We start from the raw sequence: 20,369 nt of genomic DNA, 5'->3' as shown, positions 1-20,369 counted from the left end.
TGGTTGAGGTCTCGAGGGCCTCGGGTGAATTTTGGATGCTTAATGGAAGGGAATTAGACTTAGGCAAAAATCTGAGGTTGCTGAATCTGTCATAACCACACATGCGTGTATGGGACCGCAGGTGCGGCGCCGCAGAAGCGGTTTGGGGACCGTAGGTGCGGTCTGAGGCAATAGTGGAGCTGGCTGCATATGTGGCCCAAGGACCGCAGAAGCGGACCGCATCTGCGGGTAAATGGGCGCAGGTGCGGAGCTTGGCCTTTTAATGAAATTCCGCGAGTGCGGAGTAGGAGCCGCAGAAGTGGGACCGCATGTGCGGTAAGACCATCGCAGATGCGGAAATCGTTGGGCAAAAAAAGAGAAAATCGATGGTTTGAGTTCATATTGGAAAAATCGATTTGGAGCTCGGTAGAGGGCGATTTCTAGGGAGATTTTGAAGGAGGAAAATTGGATAATGAATCCTAAAACTAATTTGGTTCTAATACATTAATCTATTGTTAGTTTTATCATTTAATTTTTGGATTTGGATGAAAAATTGGGGAAAAGTTGAGAAAAGTTCTTAGGCCAAATTTTGGGATTTTGATTGAGGTTTTGCTATCGGATTCAAGTGATTTTGGTATGGTTAGACTCGTGAGTGAACGAGTGTTCATAATTTGTGATTTTTACCCGATTCCGAGATGTGGGCCCGGGAAGGATTTTTGGGCGTTTTTTTTATTTTCTTACCTTAGCTTCGATTCCGTTAACTAAATTCGTTGTTTGTAGTTATATTTACATTAAGATATTGATTTGAATAGATTTGCGCCACTCGGAGTTGGATACTCGTGGCAAGAGCGTGGTTTTGGATTGATTTTGAGCTGGTTCGAGGTAAGTTGCTTGCCTAACCTTGTGTGGGGGAACTCCCCTTAGAGTTTGGTACTGTTGTTATATGAATACCGTGTACGTGAGGTGACGAGTGCGTACACGTGCTAATTGTTGAAAAACCCCGTTTTCATTAAGCAAATATCTATTTTTTCTCGTAATTGAGCAATACTTGTACGTGAAGCCTCTTGTTTAGTGTAGGAAAAGCATGCTTATTCGATTTAATTGTCTTACCTGCTTTAACTGCTTGCATGAATTCTGTGCAGCATGTTTAGAATAGAATTCCTATTTAATCTCAAATAGAACTGTAGATGCTTTCTTGAGACTGTTCTGTGTTTACTATTGGACTACGGATCGGTATTTCGGTTGATCCACCAGCATGTTTAGTTTGGGACTATGGATCGGTATTACGGTAGATCCCCCTGCACATTTATATTTGGAGCTACGGGACGGCACCCGGTAGATTCCCCTGTACTGGATATTTATTTTGGTACTACGGATCGGTTTTCCGGTAGATCCCCCTGCACTTTTATATTGGGACTACGGGATAGCACCCGGTAGATTCCCCTGTACTGGATATTTACTTTGGGACTACGGATCGGTATTACGGTAGATCCCCCCGCACATTTATTTGGGACTACGGGACGATATCCAGGTAGATTCCCCTGTTGCTACCTCTGTGTACTGAGTTATATTCTTTCTGTGCCTTATTATTTATCGACTGTTAGTACTTAAATCAAACTACCTCATTTCATACTGCTTACCTTATTTTATATATATATATATATATATATATATATAACCGGTAGGGCCCTGACCTTCCTTGTCACTACTCGACCGAGGTTAGGCTTGGCACTTACTGGTTACCATTGTGGTGTACTCATGCCCTTTCGTACACATGTTTTTCGTGTGCAGATCCAGGTTCTGCTGCTCAACCGTTCTATTAGTGATATAGTCGATATCAGAGACTTCGAGGTATATCTGCCGCGTCTGTAAATCCAGGAGTCCCTCTCTATTCTTCCTTTAGCTGTAGACTTCCTGTATTTACTTTTGATTAGACAATCTGGAGTTAGAACACTATGTAGTTTTCCATAGCTTGTGATTTCATGAGATTCCGGATTTGGGGGTGCCTTGTGTTCAATTTGAGAGAGTGAAATTATATACTCCGTATGGCAAATTTTAAACTTCTCTATTGTATTACTCGTATTTTGGCTAGTTTTGTATTTTGTTTCCCTTTTTTCGCAAATTGTTAGGCTTACCTAGTCGTAGCGACTAGGTGTCGTCACGATAGTTCACGGAGGGAGAACTTGGGTCGTGACAAGTTGGTATAAGAGTTCTAGGTTCATAGGAGTCATGAATCACAAGCCGGTTTATTAGAGTTTCACGGATCGGTACGGAGACGTCTGTACTTATCTATGAGAGGTTATGTAACTATTAGGAAAATTTCACTTCATTTCATTTCCTTGTCGTGCGAGATTTTGATATCAAAAATTCGAAACTTCTGTCTTCTGTTCTCTCACGATGCTGAGGACACGTGCTACCGGTGATGACCAGGCACCTGCGCCCCCTACTAGAGCCGTCAGAGGTCAGGGCCGGGGTAGAGGCCAAGAACGCATACGTAGTGCAGACAGAGCACCCGCGCGAGCTGCCACCGGCAGATCCAGCCGGAGCCCAGGCATCTGATACGCCTACTACTACTACTCCAGCACTTCAAGAGACCTTAGCACAATTCCTGAGCATGTTTGGTACATTGGTTCAGGCGGGGTTGATTCAGGTTGTACCAACTACTTCACAGATCGGGGGAGGGACCCAGACTTCCGTCGCCCTCACTCCAGAGCAGCGAGTCCACATTGGTCAGGTTCCAGGTGTCGTGACGACACAGCCGGTGGTCCCATTTCATCAGGTGGTAAAGATCGCTCGCCGAGTAGAGGATAGGTGAGTCCAGGAGAGAGAGGACAGACGAGGTCACGAGAGAGAGTACATGGAGGCGAGGAGACCTCATAAACCGGAGAGATCCACTGGTCTTTATTTTGGAGGCAGGGTACGGCATGATAGAGGTTTTGTGGGTCAGCTAGTTCGGTTTGCGTTTCAGGCTTCGCACAGTGTTTCAGGTGTTCAAGGGACTTAGAGTACCCGTACCGCACAGTTCCCACAGCCACGTCAGTAGCGAGGTTGTTTTGAGTGTGGCAACACATGCCATGTGTTGAGGGAATGCCCTAGACTAGGGATGGGTGCACCTCCATAGACTTCTCAGCCACAGCGTGCTCCGCAGAGTTCCCAGGCTATGATTACAGCACCAGTTGCTACCCCACCTACCCAGCCAGCTAGAGGTGGAAGTCGGGGAGGTAGAGGTCGCCCTAGAGGGGGAGGCCAGGCCAGATATTATGCCCTTCCTGCCCGTACTGAGGCTGTCGCCTCCGATTCTGTCATCACAGGTATTGTCCTGGTTTGTAATAGAGATGCATCGGTTTTATTCGATCCAGGCTCCACTTATTCTTATGTGTCTTCATATTTTGCCCCGCATTTAGGCGTATCTCGGGATTCTTTGAGTTACCATGTTTATGTTTCTGCTTCTGTGGGAGATTCTCTTATTGTGGAGCGCGTTTATCGGTCATGTTTGATTGCTCTTAGTGGTTTTGAGACCAGAGCCGATTTATTATTGCTTAGCATGGTAGATTTCGATGTTATCTTGGGCATGGACTGGTTGTCGCCCCATTATGCTATTCTTGATTGTCATGCCAAAATCGTGACGCTGGCTATGCCAGGTGTACCGTGAGTAGAGTGGAGGGTACTTTAGATCACACTCCCAGTAGAGTTATTTCATTTCTTAAAGCTCAGCAAATGGTTGAGAAGGGTGTGACGCGTGTCTAGCTTATGTGAGAGATGTTAGTATTGATACCCCTACAGTTGATTCAGTCCCAGTAGTACGGGATTTCCCTGATATGTTTCCAACTGATCTTCCGGGTATGCCACCTGATAGAGATATTGATTTCGGCATTGATTTGTTACTGGGTACTCAACCTATTTATATTCCTCCTTATCGTATGACCCCTCCTGAGTTGAAGGAGTTAAAGGGTCAGTTACAAGAATTGCTTGATAAGGGTTTTATTCCGCCCAGTGTATCACCTTGGGGTGCTCCTGTCTTGTTTGTGAAGAAAAAAGATGGTTCTATGCGTACGTGCATTGATTATCGCCAGGTGGATGAGGTTACAGTGAAGAACCGGTATCCTTTGCCTCGTATTGATGATTTATTTTACCAGTTACAGGGTGCTCGAGTGTTTTCTAAGATTGACTTGCGTTCAGGCTATCATCAGTTGAAGATTCGGGAGCTAGATATCCCGAAGACTGCTTTCAGGACTCATTATGGTCATTATGAGTTCCTTGTTATGTCATTTGGGCTGACCAATGCCCCAGCAACATTTATGCATTTGATGCACAATGTGTTTCGGCCATATCTTGACTCGTTCATCATTGTCTTTATAGATGACATTCTGGTATACTCCTGGAGTCAGGAAGATCGTGAGCATCACCTAAGGGCGGTGCTTCAGACCTTGAGAGAAAAGAAATTATATGCAGAGTTCTCGAAATGTGAGTTTTGTTGGATTCCGTGGCATTCTTGGGTCACGTGGTATCGACTGAAGGGATTAGGGTGGATCTGAAGAAAGTTGAAGCAGTGCAGAGTTGGCACAAACCATCCTCAGCTACAGAGATCCATAGTTTTCTTGGCTTGGCGGGTTATTACCGTCGATTTGTTGAGGGATTTTCATCTATTGCAGCACCTATGACTAAATTGACCCAGAAGGGTGCTCCGTTCCAGTGGACTGAAGAGTTAAGGAGAGCTTCCAGAAGCTCAAGACAGCTTTGACTAAAGCCCCAGTTTTTATATTGCCTACAGGTTCGGGGTCTTATGTTGTCTATTGTAATGCCTCGAGGATTGGCCTTGGAGCGGTATTGATGCAGGACTTGAGGCAGCACTATTGGTGGAGGCGGATGAAGAAGGATATGGTTGGATTTGTAGCTCGGTGCCTCAATTGTCAGCAGGTAAAGTATGAGCACTAGAGACCCGTTGGGTTGCTTCAACAGATAGAGATTCCCAAGTGGAAGTGGGAGCGGATCACCATGGACTTCGTAGTTGGACTCCCACGGAATTTGAGGAAGTTCGATGCCATTTGGGTGATTGTGGATCGGCTGACCAAGTCCGCGCATTTCATTCCTGTGTGTACTACCTATTCTTCGAAGCGGTTGCGGAGATTTATATCCGGGAGATTGTTCGTCTGCATGGTATACCAGTTTCCATCATTTCAGATAGAGGTACTCAGTTCACATCACGGTTCTGGAGGGCCGTACAGCATGAGTTGGGTACTCGGGTGGAGTTGAGCACATCATTTCACCCCCATACGGACGGACAGTCGGAGCGCACTATTCAGACTCTTGAGGATATGCTCCGTGTGTGTGTGATGGAGTTTGGAGGTTCTTGGGATCAGTTCTTGTCACTGGCGAAGTTTGCTTACAACAATAGTTATCAGTCCAGCATTCAAATGGCACCGTATGAGGCTTTGTATGGTAGACGGTGTAGATCCCCGGTGGGTTGGTTCGAGCCGGGTGAGGCTAGATTTTTGGGCACAGACTTGGTTCAGGATGCCTTGGAGAAAGTGAAGGTGATTCAGGATAGACTCCGTACAGCCCAATCCAGATAGAAGAGTTATGCGGACCGAAAGGTTCGCGATGTTTCCTACATGGTTGGAGCGCGGGTCTTGCTTCGGGTTTCGCCTATGAAGGGCGTTATGAGATATTGCAACATGTTGAGGAGGTTGCTTATGAGCTTGCCTTACCTCCCATCTTAGCAGGAGTTCATCCGGTATTTCATGTTTCGATACTCCGGAAGTATCACGACGATCCGTCACACGTGTTGAATTTCAGTTCAGTCTAGTTGGACAAAGATCTATCTTATGTTGAGGAACCAGTGGCGATATTGGACAGGCAGGTTCGAAAGCTGAGGTCAAAGGACATCACATCAGTAAAGGTTTAGTGGCGGGGTCAGCCGGTCGAGGAGACGACTTGGGAGACCGAGCAGGATATGCACAGCCGCTACCCTCATCTTTTCACCACTTCAGGTATGTCTCTATGCTCGTTCGAGGACGAATGAATGTTTTAAGAGGGGGAGGATGGAACGACCCGACCGGTCGTTTTAAGAATGAATGCCCCGATCCCCTATTAACTGCCTTCCCCGTGTTTGTTTCTGCTATTGTGAGTTGCCGGGAGGATTCGTTTTGAGTTTCGGAGTGTTTTGGGACACTTAGTCCCCAAATGAGAGTTTATGCCTTAGAATTTACACCGTAATCGGATCAGTGTGAAGACAGCCTCAGAATGGAATTCCGTCGATTACGTTAGCTCCGTTGGGTGATTTCAGGCTTAGGGGTGTGTTCGGATTCTATTTTGGAGATCCGTAGCTTATTTAGGCTTGAAATGCCGAAAGTTGAATTTTGAAGTTTCCGGATCGATAGTGAGATTTTGGTATAGGGGTCGGAATCCGATTCCGAAAGTTAGAACAGCTCTGTAGTGTTGAATGTGACTTGTGTGCAAAATTTGGGGTCAATCGGACTTGGTTTGGTTGGTATCGGCATCGGTTGTAGGTTCCTTGAAGTTTCAAGTTCTTTAGGTTTGGATTGGAGGGTGATTCATGGTTTTTGCGTTGTTTGATGTGATTTGAGGGTTCGACTAAGTTCGTATGATGTTTTAGGACTAGTTGGTATGTTTGGTTGAAGTCCCGGGGCCTCGGGTGAATTTCGGATGCTTAACGGAAGTGAATTGGACTTAGGCAAAAATCTGAGGTTGCTGAACCTGTCATAACTGCACCGGCGTGTGTGGGACCGCAGGTGCAGCACCGCAGAAGCGGTTTGGGGACCGCAAGTGCGGTCTGAGGCAATAGTGCAGCTGGCCGCAGATGCGGCCCAAGGGCCGCAGAAGCGGACTACATCTGTGGGTAAATGGGCGCAGGTGCGGAGCTTGGCCTTTTAATGAAATTCTGCAGGTGCGGAGTAGGAGCTGCAGAAGCGGGACCGCAGGTGCGGTAGGACCATTGCATATGCGGAAATCGCTGGGCAGAAAAATAGAAAATCGAGGGTTTGAGTTCATAAGTTGGAAAAATCGAATTGCAGCTCGGTAGAGGGCGATTTCTAGGGAGATTTTGAAGGAGGAAGATTGGATAATGAATCCTAACAAATTTGGTTCTAATACATTAATCTATTGTTAGTTTTATCATTTAATTTTGGGATTTGGATGAAAAATTGGGGAAAAGTTGAGAAAAGTTCTTAGGCCTAATTTTGGGATTTTGATCGAGGTTTTGGTATCGGATTCAAGTGATTTTGGTATGGTTATGCTTGTGAGTGAATGAGTGTTCATAATTTGTGATTTTTACCCGATTCCAAGACGTGGGCCCAGGGAGGATTTTTTGGCGTTTTTTCTATTTTCTTACCTTAGCTTCGATTCCTTTAGCTAAATTCGTTGTTTGTAGTTATATTTACATTATGCAATTGATTTGAATAGATTTGGGCCACTCGGAGTTGGATACTCGTGGCAAGAGCGTGGTTTCGGATTGATTTTGAGCTGGTTCGAGGTTAGTGGCTTGCCTAACCTTGTGTGGGGGAACTCCTCTTAGGGTTTGGTACAGTTGTTATATGAATGCCGTGTACGTGAGGTGACGAGTGCGTACACGTGCTAATTGTTGAAAAACCTCGTTTTCATTAAGCAAGTATCTATGTTTTCTTGTAATTGAGAAATACTTGTACGTGAAGCCTCTTGTTTAGTTTAGGAAAAGCATGCTTATGCGATTTAATTGTCTTACCTGCTTTAACTGCTTACATGTATTCGGTGCAGCATGTTTAGAGTAGAATTCCTGTTTATTCTCGAATAGAATTATAGATTCTTTCTTGAGACTGTTGTGTGTTTACTTTGGGAGCACGGATCGGTATTCCAGTAGATCCCCCTGCATGTTTAGTTTGGGACTACGGATCGGTATTCCGGTAGATCCCCCTGCACATTTGTATTTGGAACTATGGGACGACACCCGGTAGATTCCCCTGTACTGGATATTTATTTTGGGACTACGAATCGGTATTCCGGTAGATCCCCCTGCACTTTTATATTGGGTCTACGGGATAGCACCCGGTAGATTCCCCTGTACTGGATATTTACTTTTGAACTACGGATCGGTATTCCGGTAGATCCCCCTGCACATTTACGTTTGGGACTACGGGACGATATCCAGGTAGATTCCCCTATTGCTACCTCTGTATACTGAGTTATATTCTTTCTGTGCCTTATTCTTCATCGACTATTAGTACTTAAATCATATCGCCTCATTTCATACTGCTTACCTTATTATATATATATATATATATATATATATATATATATATATATATATATATATATATATATATATATATATATATATATAAAACCAGTAGGGCCCTGACCTTCCTCGTCACTACTCGACCGAGGTTAGCTTGGCACTTACTGGGTACCCCTGTGGTGTACTGATGCCCTTTCCTGCCCATGTTTTTCGTGTGCAGATCCAGGTTCTGCTCCTCAGCCGTTCTATTAGTGAGGTAGTCGATATCAGAGACTTCGAGGTATTTCTGCCGCGTCCGCAAATCCAGGAGTCCCTCTCTATTCTTCCCTTTAGCTTTAGACTTCCTGTATTTACTTTTGATTAAACATTCTGGAGTTAGAACACTATGTAGTTTTCTATAGCTTGTGATTTCATGAGATTCCGGATTTTGGGAGTGCCTGTGTTCAGTTTGAGAGAGTGAAATTGTATATACCTAGTGGCAAATTTTAAACTTCTCTATCATGTTACTCGTATTTTGGCTAGTTTCGTATTTTGTTTCCATTTTTCCGCAAATTGTTAGGCTTACCTAGTCGTGGGGACTAGGCGCCGTCACGACAGTTCACGGAGGAGAACTTGGATCGTGACAGACCATGGACAGATGGATTTGATTTCAATGAGGAAGTGCTTAAAACCATTCCTATATGGGTCAAATTCCCTAAGCTACCACCGAACTACTGGAGCAACCAAGCACTAAGCAAAATTGGGAGCGGTCTGTTAAGCCCTTATGTTGATGCATGTACCACAGTGGCTGATAGAATATCGTATGCTAGGGTGTTAATTGAAATGGATATTACTAGGCCACTACCAGGATCTATTAAACTGTATGATCCCAAAGGAAAAGTGATTGAACAGCTAGTACATTATGATTGGAAGCCTCAGTATTGTCAGACATGCTGTCAACTAGGACATTTATGTAAAGACCAACAGAAGCAGACCATGAGGGAGGAAAACAAAGAGGTCCGGAACAAAAGCAGAAACAAGAATTGAGAATAGTGAGGGTGCTTGATCCTTAGGTGGATAAAATTGACACACATGGTAGATTTCTGGATCAAGTGGAACCAGAAGGTGATGAGGTGCAGAGCAAGCAGGAAAATGATGAGCAATTGCAACTGGCTAGGGGCAAATACGCATAAAAGAGAGCATGGGAGCTGTCAATGAGAATGAGGTAAACATTGACAATGCCTTCAAAGCTCTAGTTGATACAACACTAAAGATTATGCAACTTTCTGAAACTCAAGAGAAAAGAGGGCAGCCTGGGGGAAGGCGAAGAGGTGGTGAATATACTATGACTACTATATGATGATGAGTATCATATCATGGAATGTTAGGGGCTTGAATAAAGTATATATGCAAAAAGAATTCAAAAAATTTAGTAGAGAGAATAATGTCGTACTAATGGCTATTCTAGATAATAGAGTCCTACTGCTGATTCAATATTCAAAAAGGTGTTCAACAACTGGAAATGGACAAGCAAATTATGATAAAGCTCTAGGATGCAGAATATGGGTAGTATGGGATCAAACAAAGGTGGAGTTGAAGGTATATCAAGTACATAAACAATATATTGTATGACAGGTGACCATAAACCAGAACAGAACCAAGTTTAACTTTGGAGCTGTGTATGGACTGCATATCATACAAGATAGGAAGGCACTATGGGAGGACCTAAGGAGAACTATGGCTGGAATCAGTGGACCGAGCTTAATAATGGGAGATTTTAATACTATTTTATCTAGTGAGGATAGAGTGCTGGGGAATGCAGTACAAGAGATTGAGGTGAGAGATTTCAAAAACTTCATAATGGATGATGGACAAGATGAACTTAGAACTGTGGGTAGAAAGTGCACTTGGACAAACAATCATGTCCATAGTCGAATTGATAGAATTCTTGTAAATGCAGAGTGGATTCAAAAATGGCCTGTAATGGAGGGGATTATAATGAATCCTGGATTTTCTGGTCACTACTCTTTGAGCATAATGTTTGATGACACTAATCAAGTAGGAAGGCGACTTTTCAAGTTTCTAAACTGCCTAGCAAATCACAAAGACTTTGAGGACACAGTTAAGCAATGCTGGACAAGGAGGCAAAAAGGAAATGCAATATTAAAGGTATGGAATAAACTCAAAAGGCTAAAGGGAGATCTGAAGCAGCTGAATAGTCAAGAATTTAGCAATAATGGGCACAAGATTCAAGCAGCAAGAATAAAACTGGATGGCATACAGGCTGAAATGCTAGGTCCAGGAACTGACAATGAGACAATAACACAAGAAAAGGATGCAAAATTTGAATTGGCTAAATGACTAGAGGTGGAGGAGAGTGTTTTGAAGCAGAAATCAAGAGTCCAATGGCTCAAATTAGGGGATTCAAACACATCATACTTCCATGCATGTGTGAAAAATAGGCAAGCAACAAATCATATTGGAAGACTAGTCAGCAGTACAGGGCAAATAATCCAGAATACAAATGAAGTGGAAGAGGAAATACTGAACTTCTACAAGAAGTTACTTGGCACAGCAGCTTCACAACTGTCAGCAGTCAACTCAGAAATCATGCAAGAAGGCTATATGTTGAGCAGGCAACAACAATTACAGCTAATAAAGCCAGTCGCAAGAGAGGAAGTAAAGAAAGCAATACAGGACATTGATTATAGAAAAGCACCGAGATGTGATGGATAAAATTCATTTTTCTTTAAGAAGACATGGCATATTCTAGGTGATGAGATTAATGAAGCAGTGATGGAGTTCTTTGAAAATGCAGAAATGTGTAAAGCCATCAACTGCACCACCATTACACTGATTCCTAAAGTAAAAAACCCAACCAGAGGAGTTCAGGCCTATATCATATTGCACTGTTCTTTATAAGATAATCTCAAAAATTCTGACAACAAGACTGCAGGTAGCTATGCCAGACCTAATTGATAACTGCCAAACAACCTTTGTGCCAGGAAGAATGATTACAGATAACATCATTATGAGCCATGAATTGGTTAAAGGATACGGGAGGAAGAACATATCACCAAGATGTATGCTGGAGATCGATATGCAAAAAGCTTATGATTATGTGGAATGGGTCTATATTGAACAGGTGATGAAGTTGCTGGGATTTCCTGAAAAATTGGTGAAGTGGATAATGGTGTGTATTAGCACAGTTGCTTATTCTGTTATAATCAATTGCAAGACAACCAAGCCATTTGAGGCAAGAAAAGGACTTAGACAAGGGACCCTTTTATCATCCCTGCTATTTGTGATGGCCATGGAGTATCTATGCAGACTACTGAAACCACTGAAGGAGAATAAGGAATTCAAATTTCACCCAAAATGTGCTAAAGTCAACTTAGTACAATTGCGATTTGCTGATGACTTATTATTGTTCTGTAAAGGAGACATACAATCAGTCAAGATTCTGCACAAACAGTTTTAAACTTTCTCTGCAGCATCAGGCCTAATTGCAAATTCAAATAAGAGCAACATCTACTTTGGAGGAGTGGACAACAGGACACAACAACATATTATGGATATGTTAGGATACACTAAAGGAGATTTACCTTTCAGGTACCTAGGAGTCCCTTTGAGCATAAAAAGACTGACAGCTATGCAATATGAACCTCTAATTGATAGAATGTTGAACAGGATCCAATGTTGGACAACAAAGTTTTTGGCATATGCAGGCAGAGCAATGCTTACCAAAAGTGTATTACAGGCAATTCAGATATTCTGGACTTAAATTTTTATTCTGCCAAAAAAGATCATGCAGTTCATAGAAACAATATGCAGGAGATTCTTATGGTCGGGGAGTGCTGAACCTACTCAGAAGGCACTGATTGCCTGGGATAAACTGTGTGCTCTAAAGGTAGCAGGATGTCTAAACTTCATCAATGTGGAACTGCAATGCAGCTATATGCAAGCTCTTATGGAACATTTGCACAAGGAAGGAAAAGTTGTGGGTCCAGTGGATACATGCTTACTACATAAAGGGGGGAACTATATGGAACACAGAACCAAAGAGTGCATCGTGGGTTATCCAAAATATTTTCAAGGCAAAAAGACACTTTGAGGATGCTGGTTATATAGAAGAGGAGGTGACCAAGATAGAGAAGTTCTCTGTGAAGCACATGTACAAATCAATGCAAGGGGAATTTCAGAAGGGGTCATAGAGGAAATTAGTATACAATAACCATGGACTCCCAAAGTGGAAATTCATACTAATGTTTGCTATACAAGAAATGTTAGCTATGAAAGAAAGGTTAGCAAGACGGGGGACCATAGAAGACAAGACATGCTCACTTTGTCAAAGAGAAAATGAAACTGTACAACACTTGTTTTTTGATTATGAGATGCCAGCAACTATATGGTAGACTCTTTTACACTAGCAAGGCATTAAGAGAACTAAAAAAGATTGGCAGAAAGAACTAAAGTGGATAGAAAGGGTGGCTAAAGGGAACCGTTCAGGAAGAGCAATTTGCAGAATGGTGCTAGCAGCAGCAGTCTATCACATTTGGCAAGCAAGGAATAATGCCAACTTCCAAACGAAGAAGAGCAACGCAAATGCTATTATCAGACCGATCATCCAAGAAATACATATTAGAGCAAAGTTGTTTCCGAGGCTAGATAGATGTTTGAATGCTCTGAACTGGTACCCAGTTAGAGTTTAAATTGAAGAAGCAGTAGGAGAAGATTGTAGTAAGGATAGATATATCCTAGCTGGGCTTCATGTCCAGCAGGAGTTTGATAGAAAGTCTTAAATTTTGATATAGTGTAATACTTATACTTGGTAAATAAAATCTTTAATTACCAAAAAAAAAAGTTTAGTCCCGTTATATTTCCTCTTTAATCTAACAATGAGAAATTATGTTCAATTTCTGATTGTTCTGATGATAGATTGATATTTTCATGTAATTTTCAGATCATGCATATTTTCATACAGTATCATTAAAGAAATTATGGGTTGCCATTCCACAAGAAACCTTATTCTTATACTAAGCACGGCTTTGGATTTTGGATTTTGGATACTGAATAATGAAAATCCAACCAATTTTTGGGTTAGCCTTTTACTGCATTCCGAATCCAAAATTCCGTGCAAGCTTGGTGCCCACGAGGCTACTTTTCCATATACAACAATACAAAATCAGCGGAAACGGAAGTAATTTTAATAAGATTCTCACACATGAAACTATATGAAGGGAGACTTGGAGCAACAATAAAGTTGTCTTTTGTCTCTGTGTGAGCTATAGGTCACGGGTTCGAGTCGTGACAACAGACACTAACGCTTAAGTTAGGATAGACAGTCTAGATCACACCCCTTTAGATCACACCCCTTAAGGTCCAATAGATTGTCACTAAGATCCTGATGTCTAAGGGTTAATTCTACATCTACGAGTTACAAAGGAAAAATGCCAGTACATATTCTATCTGCAAGTCATATAGGTGCTACCGGGATCAAAGCGCATGTAGAGGTTAGTTTGGGAAACCCAATCCCAATGGCAATGAAAAAATGTAGTTGGCATTACGTCTTGGCTGACTAAGTTGTCCAATCAGATATTAACATGTACGGTCAACTTTTCTATCACATCATTCATCATCTACAAGACCACTTGATAATGGAAAAAGAAGAGAAGAACCAAATAGAAGTCATTAATTTAAGCACTGATCACTGTCTTAAGAAAAAGGTTAATAAACCATCTCTAAATGTTCCCCTTGGTTGGATGGATATACTATCCAATAAGTTCAATTCAAGAAGTTACCTTGTGCTGAAACTATCGTCCAGCATAATTTCTCTTCAAATCAACCACAATTACACTGATGTTATCATAACTATTACGGCCCAGAGCAAGCCGAGTAAGCAGCGCTGCTGCTGATGCACTTTGGGAAGAAATTATTGCTCCTTCACCATCACCTTCGACCCAAGGCCTGAAACTATGGTTCCCAGTTGGATTTTCTTCTCGAAGACACTCTCTAGCCACCTCACACGCCATTTCAGTTGATATGACGTCCCACAATCCATCACTGGCAAGAATCAGGCACTCATCCTCTGCTTCCCTTTTTGTGAAGGTAATCTCAGGCTCGGATGTCACATATGGCTTTAGATACTTGTCTCCTGTTTGCAATGAGAAATAAAACAAGGAATATTCAATAATCCATTTTTAATTAAATCTCTATCCTGATAAGTAGTATGTCAATAATGAACTAGTACATAAACCATACAATCAGAAAAATGTACTCTAAACAATGTGAGTGTATGAGAGAGAGAAAGAGAGAGAGAGAGAGAGAGAGAGAGAGAGAGAGAGAGAGAGAGAGAGAGAGCATTCAACTGTGACTAGAGAAGTAACATATTTAGAGAGCTATACTGGGAGCGTAAATGTGTAACAATGCCAGATAACAGTAACAGAGCCAGTCCGAAAAAAACCAGACATTTCAGATAAGCTCAAAAATCTGATATACTTCCAGAGGGGTAAGGATACAGATCCACATTACAGGAAAAATGTGAAGCAGGTTCCGGAAGAAATAATGGACTGCAACTTCTCATGTAGATCTGGTCATTTTGCATTCTCCAACTCTTATGTCTATGAGACTAATAAAAATGTTAATGAAAGGAAAAATGGTTTGTGCAATACCGACGATGCATGTTACTATTTAGACTTAAAGCATTCCAATTATACTATCCCCTACCAGATGCAATTTAATTAATGATTATAGGTCCTGTTCCACTATCACATGACAAAAACTGCACTTTTTTTTTTATAAGGTAAGTTTTTATTGATATACAATACTAAGATAGTACTGTTAGGGTAATACAAAAAGCTGGACCCGATTAGCATTACAGGCTCATAGCATTCAACAACTACACCTCTGTACAAGTTTTATGCAAATATTGTTAGTAAACAGTTAAGAAATAAAAGAAAAGAACAGAGAAAGGAAGCGTCAAATAATCAGCATACCTCTTTGGGAAAAAGTCCATGGGTGGAAAGAATGACAAACCTTAGCATATGAAAACATCATTAGCAATAAAATTTGCAGCAAAATCAGTCTTTTAGTCGTTGAGATGATTTTTTGCTTCTTTACAACTTCCCCTGCTATGGTGGGGTTTTACATATTACAACATTCTAACAAGGAGATAATGCAGGGGAAAGTCGACCAAAGAATTAGGTTATATCACTGTTATACCCCTCTAGTAAATTGTTCCATCAAAGATACAGCATTGACGAGCATCAAAGAAAGAGGTATACATCCATTTATGGCAACATAACTTATCTTCCTGAACCATCACTAACCTTACAGGGAAGCCGCTGATCAACTTGATGCATAAATGGCAACTCGAAAGATGTCCAACCAAACTTACTGAATTTTGTTTCTGATTTGTCGTCTTATAAGCGGCAGTTAATGCGTGGACGAACAGCATTCTGCCTACATGCACACCATGCACGTTCCAACGTAAAACCCTAAGTATGGAACGTGCTATAAACTTTGATCGGTCCCTATTTCATACCATGGAAAAGATACAGACCCTAAAATGGATGATGGTTACATTGCCTGGGAATTCATTTAATCTGGACATCCTCTTTTTACTAGAACTGATCGTTTTCTTCCACAAGAAGTTAGGATGAGATGACACTTTTAACTTCCATAATAGTGATTTAGCCCCACTAAGCACAACCATTAATAGATAATCAGTGTTCTTTGTCGCCAATCTTTTTGTTCAGGGATGACACAAGATATGTGCCCTTAATTGTAGGTTAGAAACCAGTTAAGGCTTTTCTTAGCTCAACTGCTACTCATCATAGGGTTGCAGTTGTTCCTATAGAGGAGTAAATATCGCTAACTGAAGAAGGAATAGTACCTGCCAATACTAGAGGCAATCTGCATTCCAACCCTTGAAATTAAAGGGAAGGTACAGTTTTTACGTCAATTTCCTTAGACTGATTTTATGGAAACAAGTATATTTAAATTGACAACTGCACTAATGTCATTGCATAGAGAAGCAGGTTACTGCAAATGGGAAAACAAGTTACCTATTGCCCTAGACATGGCGAGAATTCCTTGAACTCGTGGACAATCTGCAAAAAGAACTCGGCCTCCACATGACTCTATTCTAGCACGCTCGTCTTGTCTGTCTGGCTGCAACAGAAAGTCAAGTTAGTTTTAGTGAGGAAAATCATTTTTTACATGATGTTATAGAATGTTCTCTATGTCAGCACTGAAGCTAAAAATAATTGGCTACTCCACACCTACATTTGGAACTTCAACAGGAGAATACAAGCAGTAAATCATGTCTGACATCGATCCTCAACCATCAACTAAGAAACCTCTAATTACATTTACAGCTCTCTTGTTACATGGCTGCTTAGTTGCACTAACTATTTAGCGTGCTCTATGATTAAAAGACCAAAGAGAATGTAGATTTGAGTACTTAAGTGGAATAAGGCGTGTTATAACTTATAATTATATAATTGAACATTTACAACAATATGCAGCACTAATGCACGTCTTAATTTTATATGTGACTATGCATTTTAGCTTGATTCATGAGTAGTTAAAAGGGGATCAAATAAGGCGTGTTATAACTTATACTTATATAATTCAACATTTACAACAATATGCAGCACTAATGCACGTCTTAATCTTATATGTGACTATGCATTTTAGCTTGATTCATGAGTACTTAAAAGGGGAACGGAGTTGTACTTAAATGTTCCGAATAATTCGATGTAATGTGCATTGAAATAATGTCATATATGACTTCACATATGAGAGTGTACTTTTAGAGAAAGGCACAGAAGGGAGTAGGCAAAAGAAATAAAGGACAAACAGTTGATGTTTTTGTCTATTTCATTCTTCATAAAGTCTTAATATGCATTTACTCATTTAGGAAAAATCATAATATGCAATTGGCTTGATTTATGAGAACTTAAGAGGACCATGATGAGTTGTAAGCTTAAGTTTTGAACAACTGTGCTCTATGTGTGTGCATTAATAAAATGTGATATATGAGCGTTATTCAGAGAGAAAGAAGTATGCCAAAAGAGTTTTTCTATTTAATTCTTATGAGAGTGCAGTAAAATCATATTCTCAACGCACATAAAAAAAGGTGAGCCACCACACAGATGAATGGAGTGGAAATAATACTAGCTGTTTGCTATGTCCAAAAAGAGGAAAGAAGGAAGAAATGAGATGTTAACTGAAGAGAAGAATATTAACAAAATATAGTGTAGCATTCTACTTATAATCGTATTCTCTTTAATTTGAATGAATACAAGATGGGTATTAACCTAATGGGTTTAAGTGTGACAGAAATTCATGTTTAGATGCATTAGCAGTAACCTCAATAAGTGGAAGTAAACTCAATTAACGTATATATGGTAATAAAAGAGGGGAAGTTGTAAATAAAGTGCCATGTAAAGAAAACCTATGACTCAAGATGTGATATTATGAGGCGGAAGGAGCCCAANTATTTTGGCTTAAAAGTCACTTAAAACAAGCCCATCCAAACAGGCTCTTAAATACAAGCCTGAAATTTAAACTTAAAATCAGCATGTAAACTGAAGCATTTTATTTGCTTGCTTTGACACATATACAGTTTAGGAAATATGAATAGTCTAGTTGTTTAGTTGTTTAATATGTCCAGTTATTCTAAATCATTTTAGTCCTTATAGTTGTTTAACTATCGTACTTAGATTAAATTGTTTAGCTTCTGAGGGTAATTATTTCCTGCGATAGTTTAGAACTCAAAGGAGGATACTAAAATTCAAAGTCTGATTTTACGCCTGGGCCAACAATGAACTACCAGATAATTGAGTTGGGCCTGTTCAGAGGCCCCAAATATGGTAATCAGCTTTACACCCTGAGGCTTGTACACGGATAGCTCCGTAAAATCCCAAACACTAAATATGGGCCCCTCATCAGGCCCAGTTAGATAATACAGGCTCCAATATTATTAACCCACTAAATCAGTTAGCCTGTTAAGTCGTGAGGCTGTCGGGATCTCCATTCAAGGTCCTAGTCCTAGTTCACCCTCCCATTTGGGCCTGTGCAGAGGCCCAATGACTGAACAACCTCTCATAAAAGCTGACTGCAGTTCCTCACTCTTGGGCTGGTTTCGAAGCACAAAAATGCTAAGAGCCTGAATTCCTATTTGAAGTTTATTGGTTTAATTTTGTAATTTTGGGCCTTCCAAGTTAAGTAGCAAACTTGAATTAATAGGAAAAATCATAATATGCAATTGGCTTGATTTATGAGAACTTAAGAGGACCATGATGAGTTGTAAGCTTAAGTTTTGAACAACTGTGCTCTATGTGTGTGCATTAATAAAATGTGATATATGAGCGTTATTCAGAGAGAAAGAAGTATGCCAAAAGAGTTTTTCTATTTAATTCTTATGAGAGTGCAGTAAAATCATATTCTCAACGCACATAAAAAAAGGTGAGCCACCACACAGATGAATGGAGTGGAAATAATACTAGCTGTTTGCTATGTCCAAAAAGAGGAAAGAAGGAAGAAATGAGATGTTAACTGAAGAGAAGAATATTAACAAAATATAGTGTAGCATTCTACTTATAATCGTATTCTCTTTAATTTGAATGAATACAAGATGGGTATTAACCTAATGGGTTTAAGTGTGACAGAAATTCATGTTTAGATGCATTAGCAGTAACCTCAATAAGTGGAAGTAAACTCAATTAACGTATATATGGTAATAAAAGAGGGGAAGTTGTAAATAAAGTGCCATGTAAAGAAAACCTATGACTCAAGATGTGATATTATGAGGCGGAAGGAGCCCAAATTTTTACCCAGAAGATAGATATGTATGTTACTAAAATTTCAAAAAATATTAGTAGATCTGAACTCATAATTTTAACGGTAAAATAAGTTCAGTAGTAAAAATCTTGAAGGGTTCAGCCCATTATGTTTAAATCATGAATTTGCCTATGATATGATACTATAATCAAAGAGCACATATTTACAATTTAGAAGGAGAACTATTACCCAAAAATACATATATATACTCCTGTTGACGTGAAACCTAGCTCAATTAAATATGTTTTACCTTGCTATACAGGGTGAAGGGAGCTTCTTTCTCGTTTATATTATTACAAAAAACATGTTAGAGAATATTTAATAATATTGAAAACTTCAATGAAGTACAATTTAAAGCGTATATAAAATTAAAGTTTCATGTACTTTGACAGCCTGTGGCCCTGATGCTGACATTTTAGGTTCAGAATAATTTCGTTCCTATCTTGTGCGAGCTGAAACTTATTAAAATACTCTAACTAAAATTCTGTCCTATGAAATGAGACGTAATATAATACCTTATGATCAAAAGAAAGAGGGATGGCCCTTCCACCACGGCTAAGGACGGCGCGTGAGTCACCACAGTTGGCTACTATTATAGTTTCCTCCGTCACGACTGCCATCACAGCGGTGGAGCCCGCCATTCCCAAGGTGTTGGGTGGGCAGCCGCATGGGGTACCTGTACCACACTCGCAGCAAGTGAATAAAGCCATCTCGTCTATCCTATGGAAACATCGCCGCAGCACTCTTTTCCATGCCTCCGTAACCCTCTGCCTTTCCAATCGTTCTCGTCTTCCCCGGCGAGAGATGCCGCTGCCGCTGCTGCTGCCGCTACTCATGTCTACGGTTGTTCGCACCAGCATTAGCTCTTCTTGTAGTATCAAGTACATCCTATCTCTACACAGCGCAGCTGCCTGCATCACCAAAATAACAATCTTTCAATTACTTCTACTTAAAATTTTAATATTCCCTATTCGCTCCAGTTCTTTAATGTTGGGATGCTCATTTCTTTGTATTTTTTTTTTCACGTTTCCTTGTTTTAACTTACTTTACGCCGATTGTTAATATCGTATATTCCATAGAAGAAGTATTTTTTTAACAATTATTAGAACGATCTGTTACTTTTAGGTTATCAAGGGTTAAACTTTAACGTTTATGAATTTGTTTAAAAAAAATGTAAGTTACATTGTACTAGTTTAAATAATTAATCTAGTTTTAGTACTGAAATCTGCCAATTGGAGTTTGAAAATTATCAAGTGAAGTCAAAATGGTCAAAGAAGAAAGTGAATGATAAAAAAGGTGGAGAAAACAGTAGGGGGTGGGGATTTACATGAGG

General features: G+C 40.5%; 1 protein-coding gene across 1 annotated transcript; it reads right to left on the bottom strand.

Annotated features, from left to right (window-relative positions):
- Positions 1-13,896: 13,896 nt before the first annotated feature.
- Positions 13,897-20,059, bottom strand: LOC109208457 (probable protein phosphatase 2C 75). The gene is made up of 3 exons (XM_019371571.1): positions 19,552-20,059; positions 16,255-16,360; positions 13,897-14,342 (listed from the first exon to the last, which is right to left on the bottom strand). Exons 1-3 carry the CDS (start codon positions 19,951-19,953, stop codon positions 14,002-14,004), a joined length of 849 nt encoding a protein of 282 aa, XP_019227116.1. The 5' UTR covers positions 19,954-20,059; the 3' UTR covers positions 13,897-14,001.
- Between the last annotated feature and the right edge of the window lie 310 nt (positions 20,060-20,369).

The sequence above is a fragment of the Nicotiana attenuata genome, unplaced genomic scaffold, assembly GCF_001879085.1.
Source record: "Nicotiana attenuata strain UT unplaced genomic scaffold, NIATTr2, whole genome shotgun sequence".
Taxonomy (NCBI): domain Eukaryota; kingdom Viridiplantae; phylum Streptophyta; class Magnoliopsida; order Solanales; family Solanaceae; genus Nicotiana; species Nicotiana attenuata.
The sequence above is the reverse complement of the archived record's forward strand: the minus strand, read 5'-3'. Positions and strand labels throughout refer to the sequence as shown.